The following is a 13929-nucleotide window of genomic DNA, read 5'->3' as shown; positions in this document are numbered from 1 at the left end:
CCAGATTAAGGAAACTTTCACTTAGGATATCTATGACTTACAGTAACATAACAAAGTATTTATTTGTGAACAAATTGAAGCATTTAACTTTTCTCTCCTGAAATTAAAAAGGTCTCAGTAAGTATTCTTTCTTCCATGGCAATCATAGTCATTTGCATAAGTTCAATAAGAATCTGTTCTCCTTGTAACAAGACATCATTGGAAACATTGGTTATTTTACCAAGGCTTTGACTGGAACATCATATTTTAGAGAGACATGCATAGACTCAGATATGACTAGACAGCTTTGAGGAACTAAGGTTGACTTTATGAAACCTGGAGCCATAACCCCTTGGAAATGTTGGCCTCACACCTTGCTTACAGAGTTCCCAGCAGCCTCACCAGGTGAGTAAAGAATGTCACTTCCTGGCAGGTGCATGAACCTCTGGACACTTTGAGGACCTCGTGGAGAGGAATCCACCCACATCTACAGGTGCTGCAGGCATGTGTGATGGCAAGCACTTGGCTTGGCTCCTGGCCTGGATAGACTGCTAAGAGTTCAGCCTAGAGATTCCTTATAAAAGTTCCAGCAAAGCAGATTCTGAAAGATTTATATGATCAATCATTATTCTTGCTGAGCTTATTTAAATAATTAGGCCAAGTTTGTTAAAACTGGACTTGTTTTTTGAATAAATTAGTCCTGCTTTGGCTATCTCTGATTTAAATATGAGGGTTATTTTAGAGAGAAGAATTATGTTTCAGTAACACACCTTTGTGGGTGTTAAATTTTAGATCTGATTGTCTTTACATGTTTGTTGTTTACCTAAGCTAGACAACTTGAGGTAAACTGAAGAGAAATTACCACAGTAGCTCATGTATAGACAATCTCCTTGCTTGTTATTCTGTGGGGATAATAACAGGACCCCATGGGCATATGATTATTTGAACAACTGGGAAATGGGATAGATTCCTCAACAATTGTATAATTCAGCTATCACCTTGACCAATTCTGTGTGGCTGGGATTACAAAATTGCTCCTTAAAAGCCAGAGCATATGGGGCACCTGGGTGGCTCAGTTGGTTGGGCGACTGCCTTCAGCTCAGGTCATGGTCCTGGAGTCCCTGGATCGAGTCCCGCATCAGGCTCCCTGCTTGGCAGGGAGTCTGCTTCTCCCTCTGACCCTCCCCCCCCCATGGGCTCTCTCTCTCTCTTATTCTCTCTCTCTCAAATAAATAAATAAAATCTTAAAAAAAAAAAAAAAGCCAGAGCATACCCCACTCTATTGGGTTAACTATGGGCTTGTGGAGATAATGGATGACCCCACTTTCTTTATGATTGGATTGGATGATGCACCTGGGGACGCCCTTATCTCTTGACAAGTTTCTCCCACTTGACAGTGATTCCTTGTAATTAGGATATTGTTAACGCTGGACCTCAGACAAAGAGGTCTTCTTGATGGTATTATCCCTTAGTCATATTTATCCTAGAAGCCACCTCTATTGAGGTACAATTGCAAACAAAGGGCTTTAGCTAAGCTTACAACAGCTCTCCTGGTAAAAGGAGCCTCAAAGCTCCCTCTGGGACAGTCCCTGACAGTAATGACTTCACATCAGGTTCAGTGTCTTAGAGACCAAATGCCACCAATGGATGATGGAGTCCGACTTGTTAAATACCAGGCTACACTTATAGGTATGCCTGAAATAATACTTGAAACCTGTCAGACTTTAAACCGAGCTATCCTTATGCCTGGACCTGACCATTGTACTTCTATAGAGCATAACTATTTAGAGGTTATTGATCTTGTTTATTCTAGTCAATCAGATTTAAAAGATGCCCCTATTGAAAATACAGATGACAGTTGGTTTACTGATGGCAATAGTTTCATGGAAGAAGGAATAAGAAAAATTAATATTTATACTGACTCCAAATATGCTTCCCTAGTCCTACATGCTCACAGAGCAATTTGGAAGAAAAGGGGATTATTATCTGGGCGCCTGGGTGGCTCAGTCGTTAAGCATCTGCCTTCAGCTCAGGTCATGATCCCGGGGACGTGGGATCGAGTCCCCCATCGGGCTCCCAGCTCAGCGGGAAGCCTGCTTCTCCCTCTCCCACTCTCCCTGCTTGTGGTCTCTCTCACTGTCTTCTCTCTGTCAAATAAAGAAAATCTTTAAAAAAGGGGGGGATTATTATCAAGCCATAACTCCCCAACCAAATAGGGGCCTGAAGTTATGACTCTTCTTAAGGCTGTGCACCTACCTAAGGAGGTAGCTGTAATTCACCTCAAAGGACATCAAGGGATCTGACCTTAGAATCTAAAGGAAACAATTCAATAGACTATGCAGCCAACAGGCAGCACAAATAAGCAAGTATTAAGTCTTTTACCAGACTGAACTCCACTAAAGTCCATAAGTCCAGCCTATTCAGACCAAGAAATGCACAGGAGTGGCTTGTTAATAATGTGGGGGAAATCTTTATACCCAAGAATAACCAATGGAAGGTAAGACAGGCTTTACACGAGGCTACTGATTTGGGTAAAAAGGCCACTGAGGCGACAAAAGCTTTGCTAAGAGAAACTGTCCCTAGATTTGGACTCCCTTTGGTCCCGACGAAGTAACAATGGACTGTCTTTTATTACACATTCAAAAGATGGCCCTCCAAATCTGAACAGCCCTTGATATCGTTACTGCAGTTAAAGGGCCCAGAATTAGACGACTGTCTCCTAACAGGACCCAGTGGCTATGTGGCTCTAGCTTGTGGCCATGGCTTCCCCCAGGCTGGACAGGCCACTGGACTCTGGGTTCTGCCTGGATGCATGGACGCATTGTTAAAACCATTGCCAACCTAGCCAACCTTCCAAACTTAAAACAATGGTGAACACATTCTGTGTCTCATTGGTATGACCAACAAACATCCATCTTGATAAGTACACAGTCAAGGCCCTAAGTGATACCCAAAATACCATTTCTCTACTAAATACTGAAGTAACACAAATGCTTAAAGCAATTTTACAAAACAGAATGGCATTAGATGTTTTAACTGCTACACAAGGTGAAAATTTGTGCTATCATAAAAACACAGTGCTATGCATATATATTCCAGATTACCACAAACTATTTCTGGTTTCTGATATGAACACTCAAATTGGCGCTCTAAGTAATCCCTCTCTTTCCTTTAATGATTGGTTAAACTCCTGGACTGGAGAAGGACTTTTGTCAACTATCAAAGGACTCTGAGTTGGGCTTCTTTTCCTTTTTGTTACACTAATCATGTTTTGCTGTTTTCTCCCATGTCTTTCCACCTGGTGTCAAGACTCCTTCACTGCCATAACTTCCATCCGATAGATAATCCCTTCCACTCAGGAAGATCCACACATGTCTCCCTTGGATCCGGCGGCCGCTGCCTTTTGTAACTCCTGTCTGTATAAGCCCCACGGACCAGTGTTGGCCCACAGGTAGGCACATCTCTATGCCCCATTCAGCAGGAAGAAGTTACAGAAAATGAGACCTTCCAACCTCAGCAACCTAAAGATTTAAGGGTCAAAATTGTTCAGGGAGGAATTACATGGGAAACAAAGGCAGAAAAAAATTAATAAATTTCTTTACTACCTACAGCCCATTGACAAGTCCTTGAAATAGGCAGAGTGACCTTCCTTGAGGGACTCAACTGCCTCGATGTTAATACTTTACTAAGGGCAAAAGACAATCTTAGCTTAACATTATCCCAACACCCCCAGGATCTTATAAGTCTGCTTTAACACGTAAAAATTCCTTTGGAAACCTCCTTTATCTCTTTCCCTCTCAAGATACATGTTGGCAATCATCCCCCAAGCATATGGCCCACCGATGTACATCTGAAGGGTCTCATGACTCAGGTTTTATTAGACGTAATAAATGACCTTTTCCCAACAATAGCTAGACCCCTCAAGATCCTGGAAACCTTGCTTCCAAAATTCCTTAGAGACTTACTCTATCCCTAACCCCCTCCCAACTTGAAAGCATATAATGGGCCACTCCTCCTGGCCCCAGTGCCGCTCTTTCTGCCCAGGGGTCTTGTCCCTGTGCTTTAATAAAACCACCTTTTTGCACCAAAAATGTCTCAAGAATTCTTTCTTGGCCATCAGCTTCGAGCCCTAACGTTCTTTCCAACATCACTTGTAACCTTGGAGAAGCTCCTGGGAAGAGGGCAGAGCAGGGAGCACCAGGAATCTCTCCCCACCGGGCAACGACCACACGGCAGAATCTGTCTGATGGGACTATCTGGGGACTGCAGAGTCGGCTGAAGGCTTGCAGCTGTCCAGGAGAAGTAGTCAGTTTCGGTCTCTTCTAGCTCCCAGCACAGAGCAGCTACCCAGCCGTGCGGCAGGCAGCCGTGCACGTGTTTCTGGGGCAGCCTGCAGACGCCAGGTGGGCAAGAAGCACCCCGTCCTCCAAAGAGCAGGAGTCTAAGCTCTGACCACCGCCGGCTGCTTCTGATCACACAGGTGCAGACACAGAGCCTGGCGGCCGTTGCTCTCGGCCCTCCAGCTCCAGTGACTCCAAGGGCATTGGAAGGGCGAGGGCCCCCTTGTCCCCCTTTTGCTTCTCACTTTTCCCCTTTTGGGAGCCATACAGTAGGACATTCAAAAGAGCTGCATACGTGGGAAATTAGGAAGGGACCGCGCGTGCCCAAGGAAAGGCTCAGAAAAGACCTGAGAGGACATTCAGTTTACACCTCAGGCTGGTCCTCGGCACAGAGACAGCCCGCAACCATCAAAAGAACGATGACAACCAAACAGCAAACCCTGGGGAAGGGGGAGAATCTGATTTCCAGAGTTACCACGTCATGAGATTCGAATGTCCGGTGGTCAGCCAAAAAATCACAAGGCACAGAAGGAAACAGGAGAGTCTGGCCCACTGAAAGGAAAAAGAGAACTCAACAGAATCTGTCCCTAAAAAAGACCTGAGGTCAGATCTACCAGACAGACTTTAAAGCAACTGTCAAAGATGCTCAAAGAAGGGCACCTGGGTGGCTCAGTCGGTTCAACATCTGCCTTTGCTCAGGTCACGATCCTGGGGTCCTGGGATCGAGCCCCGTGTTGGACTCCTTGCTCAGCGGGGTGTCTGCTTCTCTTCTCCCTCTGCCCCTCCCCATCACCATTCATTCTCTCTCAAATAAATAAAATCTTTAAAAAAAAAAAAAAGATGCTCAAAGAACTAGAGGAAGTAGTGGATAAAATCATGAATAAAAGTATGAACAAAATGGAAGTACCAGTAACGAGGAAGAAAACCTAACAAGAAACCCAAGAGAAGTTCTGGAGCTGGAAGGGCAGCAACTGAGGTGAAACGTTCATCAGATAAACCAAAGGCAGATTTGAGCAGACAGAAGAAAGAGTATTTCGAAATCTGGACAGCTCATAGTGCACATTAGCCTCTATCCAAATTAGAGAAAATACAAGTCTCTGCGCGTGGGGGGGCCTCACCTCTGTCCCCCCTCCTGGTTTCCTCCGGCTTCCTCATTCCGCAGCGTCTGCGCTGACAAGCCTCCTGGGGCTCAGTGTGCAGCCAGATTTGACGGTCACTGTTTTAGAATTCACACGCAGTGCAGATGTCCCCGTGGCCCAGGAGGGTTGCTTCCAGGAGAGAGCACTTGACCATAAAGGGGGCCAGAAGTGCAGAGTAAATAATTCGTGGATCAAAAAATAGTAGGTAATGTTGCATTAAAACATGAAAAAATTATGAGAACTAAAATAATTATAAATTTTCTTAAATTATGAAAACATTGCAACTATTTTAGAATAAAAAGAAGCAAAAAATTCTATACTCAAATCTGTGTACCCAAATACATACCCCAAAAGAACCCTTCTTTTTTTACAGATTTTTCATAAAGACCTTATTTATTTATTTATTTATTTAAGGTGGGGAGGGGCGGAGGGAGGGAGAGAGAATCCCAAGCAGACTCCCCGCTGAGCACAGAGCCCAAGGTAGGGCTGGATCTCACGACCCTGAGATCGTGACCTGAGCTGAAACCAAGAGTCGGGCACTCAACCGACTGCGCCACACAGGTGCCCCTGAAGCTGGCAAAATGTACTTTAAAAAAAATTGTGGTAAAATACATATAATGTCAAATGTTGCCATTTTAACCATTTTTAAGTGTTCCGTTCATTAGCAGTAAGACAGTCACACTGCTGTGCAGCCATCACCACCATCCGTCCCCAGAACTTTGTCATCTTCCCAAACTGAAACTCCGCTCCCAGTAAACATCAGCCCCCGTTTCTCCCTCTCCTCAGCCCCCGGCACCTGCCACCCTGCTTTCTGTCATTATGAATGTGAATACTCTGTGTGCTTCGCATGAGGGGAATCCTTCAGTGTCAATCCCTGTGAAGATGGCTCCTTTCACGGAGCATAACGCCCTCCAGGTTCACCCACGTTGCAGTCTATGTCAGAATTTCCTTCCTTTTTAGGGCTGCATAACATTCCTGTGTGTGTATCACATTTTATTTATCCACTCATCCGTCCGTGGACATGTGGGCTGCTTCCGTGTTCCGGCTGTTGTGAATAATACTGCTATGAACATGGGTGTACAAATACCTTTTCAAGTCCCTGTTTTCACTTTCTGGGGTGTATCCCAGAGGTGGAATTGCTGATTAATATGGTGATTCTATTTTTAATTTTTTGAGGACCTGCTGTCCACCCTCCACATGCTGCACCATTGTAAGTTCTCACCAGCAACACACGAGAGTTCCAATTTCTCCACATCCTCACCGACACGCTTCTGGGGTTTTGATAATAGCCATCATAATGAATGTGAAATGTGCCTCCCTGTGGTTCGGGTTCGCATTTCCCTCTGACCAGTGATGTAGGGCATCTTTTCGTGCGCACGTGTTCTTGGGAGAGATGTCTGCTCAAGTCCTTTGCCCATTTTTATCAGGTTGTTTGTTGTTCAGTTTTAGGAATTCTCTAAATATTCTGGTATCAATTCCTCATTTGATACATGACTTGCGAATATTTTCTCCCATTCTGTGGGTGGCCTTTTCATTCTGTTGATGTGTCCTTTGATGGATTTCCTCAGTGGGACACCCTGCTCCCGGCCCTGTGCTGCGATCTCAAACAACTCCGTGAAGTTGACATGGGTCACAATATTTGCCTTGCATGGGTTATTGTGGAGATGAACGAAAGTGGAAATAATAAATATTAGCCCCTCTTCCAGAAAGCGTTTGGGTATTCCCCTTTCTATGACGCTTCTCCTAACCTAGGTCAGCGGACACAGCTTTGTCTCCCAGTGGCGTCCTGCTGGGAATTTGTAGTATTTGCGACCCCCCCACACAAGACTAAGCCTTCCTTTTCCTCTCCCCGAAAGTCCCAGCGTTGTGGAGCCCGCTCCGACCCTGGCCCAACACTACCACACATCACGGGTGCACAGCGGTATTACACGATGTGCTTGTCGAAATGCAGATTCCTGGGCTCAGGAAGGGCACCAACCGACTTGGATGCTACGGCTTGAGAACCACACGGGATGCCGTTTAACCGTCCAGACCCTGAACAGCCCACCTCCAGGGACTTCTGCCTCAATTCCAGGCCACCCACCCCCCACCAGCTCCACTTCCAGAATCTTCCTATCCACCCTATGGATTCTCTCTCCTGGTGACTGCATGAACCCTCACCTCACACCATTTCTCACCATCCCCAACTCAGTGAGGAGACTGGTTCCGAGGCCCTTCCTTCTTAGGCCTCAGACTCTGATGGGAGTTTCTCAGGCTCTACCTCCTGAAGGGGGCTCCTGGGCCACCTCTATCAGATCCACCTGGAGAGAACCCTGTGACCCGCCCCCGGGCCTCCAGCCACTCTCTGGGCAGGGGGCCCCTGTCTTTGTTTCCCCAGGGGCCTGCCGGGCACACGGATGCTAACTGCCTTGGTCAGACGGTCCTGGAAGCTTGAACTGAATGATCAGCTAAGGCCTGGCTGGGCAGACTCACAGACAGGCTCCTTGGGGAAGAGAAGCACATGCGGGTGAGAGACAAGAGCCTCTGCTCTTCTGCATTTCCAGTTCCAGGCTCCCGTGAGCCAGGCCAAGCTCCCTGCCTGCTGAATACCGTCTGTAGTTAAAAACAAGGGAGGCATAGTCACTGTGGGGTATGAGGGTGCACGGGAACACGGACCTTAGCTAGGACCGGCTATTAGCATCGAGTGCTCCACCAGAACACGCTCCCCAGGAAGTTCACAAGGTCTGCCTTGCCCCAGCCTAAGTCAGCCGGCAGAGGGTGTCAGAAATGCCCAGCGCCTTGCAGCCGGCCCTGTGTGGAGGGGTGTCCAGGAGGCTGTTTGCCTGCAGGAGGGAACCCGCCCTTGCAGAGGAGGAGCGTCCTCAAGAATGCCAGGCGGGCCCCTCCAGCCTAGCAGGTTTTCGTTGGGTCCTCAGGGGCTGAGAGAGAACACAGATCACCCCGCGTGAGGCCTCCTCCTTCTGCAGGTGGCTCTCCACCTCCGCCTCCTTCAGAGAGAAACCAGAAGCCGTCTGACCGGATTCCTCACCCAGGGCTTAGCCCATGACCCTCCCCGCCTAACCCCCTCTTCCCCGGAGTAGCCCAGACAGAATGCCCCCCTCCCATCTCCCACACACCGGTGTTCACACTGCACATCTTTCCTTCTCAGCCCCTCTCAGAGGGAAGATGCTTAAAAAGACATGAAAAGTGGCAAAATGGCCATGCTTTTAAAAAGCTATTACCTTAACAGCTTTATTGAGATATAATTCACATACCATAAAATCCACCCATTTAACGTATACAATTCAATGAGTTGTAGTTGCTTCCAAGGCTTGTGCACCCACCACCATAATCTAATTTTAGACTTTTGCACCCCCCCCAAGAAACCCCTTAACTACTGAGCAGTCTCCCATGCCCCTGCTCTCCAGCCCTCAGCAACCACCAGTCTGCCTTCTCTCTTGGATTCACCAATTGTGGACATTTCTTAGAACTGGAATCCTACAATGCGTGGCCTTTCGTGACTGGGTCCCGCCACTGAGCATGAAGTTCCCAAGCTTCATCCACGTTGTAGCACCTCAGTGCTTTCCTCCTTCTCAGAGCTGAGCAATATTCCACCGCATGGATGGACCACATTTTGCTTGTCCATTCGTCATCTTTTGGTGGACATTTGGGCTGTTTCCACCTTTTTTTTTAAAGATTTTATTTTATTTTTTTTAAATAACTTGTTTTTTTTTTAAGGTTTTATTTATTTGACAAGGAGAGAGAGACAACGAGAGAGGGAACAGAAGCAGGGGGAGAGGGAGAGGGAGAAATAGGCTTCCTGCTGAGCAGGGAGCCTGATGCGGGACTGGATCCCAGGACTCTGGGATCATGACCTGAGCCGAAGGCAGATGCTCAATGCACTGAACGCGGGGCTTGAACTCACGACCCCAAGATCAAGAGTCCCATGCTCCCCCGACTGAGCCAGCCAGGAGCCCTGGTTTCCACTTTTTAACTACTGTTGATAATGCTGCTGTGAACGTTTGTGTTACATACATGTTGCCCTTCCTCTTGTGTATATATCTGGAGGTAGAATTCAGGTTATATGGTAACTTTATGTTTAAACAGCCAGTCTCCACACTGGCTGCATCCCACCAGCAACCTGTAAGAGCTCGAACTTTGCCACATCCTCGCCAACACCTGTCCTTGTCTGTGTTTCGATTCTAGCCTTCATAGTGGGCGTAAAGTGGGATCTCACTGCAGCTTGATGTGCATTCTCCTGATGATTAACGATGATGGGTATCTTTGCACGCGTGGCCGTGTTTCACACGCACATTCAACAAGCCAGGTATCCACCTGTTGTTGCCTGGCCGGGCCCGTGGGGCACAGGGGTGACCTAGACAGTACCTGCTAAAAAGAGGGTCCTGGGGGGTCACCCATGAAGTGACCCACGAGCCACACTCCAGACAGGCCTGAAGGGCACTGGAAGGAGGGACTGGGCCGCGAGATCTTCCTTCCAGACCGTCCGTAAAATGGAAATAGGGATGCCAGCGGGCTGTGTGCCAGGACTTGGTCATGTTCTTAGTCTTAAGGTTGACCATGGAAATGGCAGAGATGTAAAGAGATGGCCACCCGCCGGAGGGGGATTATGGGCCCAGGCCGGGTGCACACTTGGGCTGTGTGTGGGCTGCAGGTGGGGGACACGTGGGCGTGCCCACCATCTCCTTAGAGAGGGGACAACACACATGAAAACCCCGGGAACGCAAAGACTGCAAAGACGGAAGGGGGATGGTGGGTGCCGGGGCGGGGAGGGGGAGTTCACCAGTAAGGGGTGCAGAGTTTCAGTTTGGGAAGGTGAAGGGATTCTGCGGGTGAGCTGTGGGGACCCCGCACGACAATTTGACATGAATGTGCTCACTGCGGCTGCACCATATACCTAGTCAGACCTGGTTAAGATGGTAAATTTTATATTGTGTATATTTTACCATAAGAAGAAGACGATGAGCTCATTCTGCCTACCTCTTTCATCTCTGATGCAATGAAAACAAGGCAAACCAGTCTTGTGCAGGGTGAGCTGCCCAACAGGACCAGCTACCTTGTCGCTGCACAGGGTCGCCCCTCCCTCCCCCGGAAAGGACCATCACGCCTGGAGGAGCCACCCTCGCGGAGCCCTCACCTCCCCGGGCCTCCTCCCCGGGCCTCCTCCCCCGACCTGCCTGAGGGTTTTGTTTGCCTGTCCCCGGCCCCGGCAGCCGCGCCCTGCCCCGGAATTCACTTCTGGGACCTAAGCTGCTGCGCTCTTTCCCACATCGAGGCTCCTCCAATATTCCCCTCTGCAGCCTGAGCATCTCGGCGACCGGCCGCCGAAGCAGCCCTGCCGCCGCTGCCGGGACCTGTCCGGGTGCAGTGCAGCTGACGCCCGGGGGCCACCGGGCGCACCCGGAACCACCCGGCCCCCTGGGACCACCCGGCCGACGGGACCCACCGGGCCCACCAGACCCACCGGGAACCACCCGGCCCACCGGGAACCACCCGGCCCACCCGGAACCACCCGGCCCCCTGGGACCACCCGGCCGACGGGACCCACCGGGCCCACCAGACCCACCGGGAACCACCCGGCCCACCCGGAACCACCCGGCCCCCTGGGACCACCCGGGCCCACGGGACCCACCGGGCCCACGGGACTACCCGGAACCACCCGGCCCACTGGGACCCACTCGACATGGACGCGCGGGGACCCAAAGCCCCCGGCGGGGACGCGCTGCGCGACGCGGTGAGTGGGGTCCCCTCCCTGCCCTCCTCCGCGTCCCTCCGCACCTGCACCGCCTCGGGGACCGAGGGCGGGTCGACGGTGGGCGTGGCTAGGGATGGGTGGGCGTGGCTGGGGGACTCGGGCAGCCCCCCGCCCCCGCAAGCCCTTCGCGCCCCCACCCCTTCCCGCCTCCTATTTGCCGCGGGAGCTCGCGCATCAGACGCCGACGCTGCGGGTCAGGAAGCCACATCGCAAGGCTGGTTGGTTTGTCTTCTTGAAAAGGATTTGTTAGATGTTGTACATACCGGAGTCTACATATTCCTGACAACCGTTAAAAAAACAGAAGAAAACCCTCTGGGGGAAACCGCTACTGATTGAAGGCGCCGCAGCGTCTCCCTGTGGAAAGGCAGGTTCTAGCTTGATCCCCGCCTCTGCTTTCTCACCTCTGCAGTGGAGATGGCACACGGGTGTGAGCAGGGAGCTGCAGACACGGCACGAGGAAAGCAGCGTGGAGATGCGGTTTGTGGTCAGGAACAGCACTGGGGTTGCTCTGAGGGCTGTTACGCAGCATCCGCCAACCCCCACCCCGCTACTGAGTAGCCCGCGGTGGGGGTGGGGGCAGGTGCAACGCCCGCGGGCAGGTGCTCTGGGTGCTGGGTCGGCGCTCCTCAGGAACTCTCGGAGGGACCCGAAGTTTTAAGGCATCCTCCTGTGTTACCTCCTGGACATTTGGTAGTTTTAGTGCTGACATGTAGGTGTATGATCATTTTGAGTTAATTTTTGTGTACGGTGTGAGGTAAGGGTCAGGCCTGTGTTCGGCTATCTTATTGTTCCAGCACTATTTTGAAGAGATTTTCCTTACCCTTTGAATTGAAAGGCCTTGGCACCTTGTCAAAAATCTAACTAACTAAATAGGATGATTCTATTCCATGATGCTAAAATGCCCTACATCAAGAGTAAATATTAAAAACAAACAAACAAACAAAAACCAGGAAGGCGATAGATCTAATTTAATTAAATTTGAGACATCAAGAGACCAAAAAAAAGTAAATATTACATTCAGTTGTCCTATGGTTTATTTTTTCAGGCAGAAAATCTATTTCAGGAACTTCAAGAACATTTTCAAGCTCTGACTGCAACATTAAACCTCAGAAATATCCTTTTCTATCTTATAACAAATACTGTGATGCTTTTGAACTCTGAAATTATCCTGGAATACCTTTTTGTCTGCTGCTAGTGGATAATTGTTGACCTAGGATTTCCTGGTGTTTACATTTGTGCCCTTCCATGGTTCCCTGATGTAGTCATTACCATTCACAGGTACTTACTTCCCCGGTGGCCAGCAATAGAGGGCATTTTGTATGACAATGATAAAATACAAGGACACAATGCACAATACTACCCAGTGGGGCATTTCCACCAAGCCCTAAATAAATCTGGGTAGTCTGCTGAATAACATTTATACTCTACCAAGCAATCCAAAACTTGCAAACATAATACAGAATGTCTTCAACATAGGGTACGATAAATGGCTCTCCCGACCTTTGTTTTGTTTTGCAACTTTAGCCTCTCACCATTTTGTTAAGACATGATTTCAAACAGAATTAGAGTAGAAAGTTTGTTTCCACTTCAAGCAAAGCCAGATAATGGTAACATCTGCCCTAAGACTTGGCGAGCTAGAGCTTACTTTACACAATTAAATTCATTCCATAGAAAATATATGCAAAGTATTTGCATATGGAACCACTTACTTCAAATTTTGATTCTGTAGATGGGTTCCCACAGGGAAAAAAAATATTCTTAAACATGATAAAATTAAACTGTAGGAAAGTTGGTTTTAAACAGAATTTAAGTTCCATTATATATACATACTCATTATAGAGTTTGGTTAAAACATAAACATACCAGACCATCTCATGTCCCTGTGTGTGTATGTACACAAGGGGAGCCAAGTTTTCAGGACCGAGCTCACAGCTCAGAGGTTAAAGACACACTGCAAAAACCTCAGGGAAATAGTTAATTTGCACTGACCCGAAGGTGTTAGTACATGCAGTGTTTGACCCCCTCATTTTAAAAGTTGCACTGCTGGGGCATTTTTATCAGTCGCCTTGATGAGTAGGTGCAGTTCGAAGCAGGGTCTTTCAGGGCCTTCTGGCTGGTGCTCTGGACCCCATGTACAGTTCTCCTTAACGTTGTACTGGAAGAAATGGGAAATCGCATTGAGGATTTACAGAAGAATGTAAATGACCTAATGGTGCAAGCTGGGATTGAAAATTCTATTAAAGAACAAACGGTAAGATCATCATTAGGAAACTAAATGTATTTGCCTTTTGCGTATCTTTTGATTGCTTTCATCTTGAAAAATACAATCCCATATTTGTTCACTGTGGGGATTACTGCCTTTGTACTACATGGAAAACCTTCAGGAATAATAAAAGACATTTACAATGCTCTTTTCTAAATAGACTAACTGGGACACTCCTAGTCATAATTCCTTAAAAAGTGTACATTTTAAATGACAAGCTCTATTATTTAAAAATTGGCTTTTATTAAACTACTTTTCACCACCACCCCTCAAGTTAGTCTTCAATCAAAACACAAGTTAGGGGCGCCTGGGTGGCTCAGTTGGTTAAGCGACTGCCTTCGGCTCAGGTCATGATCCTGGAGTCCCTGGATCGAGTCCCGCATCGGGCTCCCTGCTCGACAGGGAGCCTGCTTCTCCCTATGACCCTCACCCCTCTCATGTGCTCTCTCTCTCTCA

General features: G+C 48.4%; 1 protein-coding gene across 4 annotated transcripts; it reads left to right on the top strand.

Moving 5' to 3' along the window:
* The first annotated feature begins 10377 nt into the window (after window positions 1–10377).
* HSBP1L1 (heat shock factor binding protein 1 like 1) lies at window positions 10378–13618 on the top strand. 4 transcript variants are annotated; one of them, XR_013443221.1, is made up of 3 exons: window positions 10378–11189; window positions 11620–11687; window positions 12256–12322. XR_013443221.1 is itself a non-coding variant. In XM_036119882.2 (3 exons), the coding sequence occupies exons 1-3, from the start codon at window positions 11139–11141 to the stop codon at window positions 13483–13485; spliced, it is 237 nt and encodes a 78-aa protein (XP_035975775.2). In that variant the 5' UTR covers window positions 10378–11138; the 3' UTR covers window positions 13486–13618. The 4 variants fall into 4 exon arrangements, 1 of the variants encoding a protein (XP_035975775.2); XR_013443220.1 differs by having other exon boundaries at window positions 11620–11694; XR_013443222.1 differs by lacking the exon at window positions 11620–11687 and adding an exon at window positions 11451–11578 and having other exon boundaries at window positions 12260–12322.
* Window positions 13619–13929: the final 311 nt, after the last annotated feature.

The sequence above is a fragment of the Halichoerus grypus genome, chromosome 13 (assembly GCF_964656455.1).
Source record: "Halichoerus grypus chromosome 13, mHalGry1.hap1.1, whole genome shotgun sequence".
NCBI classification, from domain to species: domain Eukaryota; kingdom Metazoa; phylum Chordata; class Mammalia; order Carnivora; family Phocidae; genus Halichoerus; species Halichoerus grypus.
This window is presented reverse-complemented; position numbering and strand designations above follow the sequence as displayed.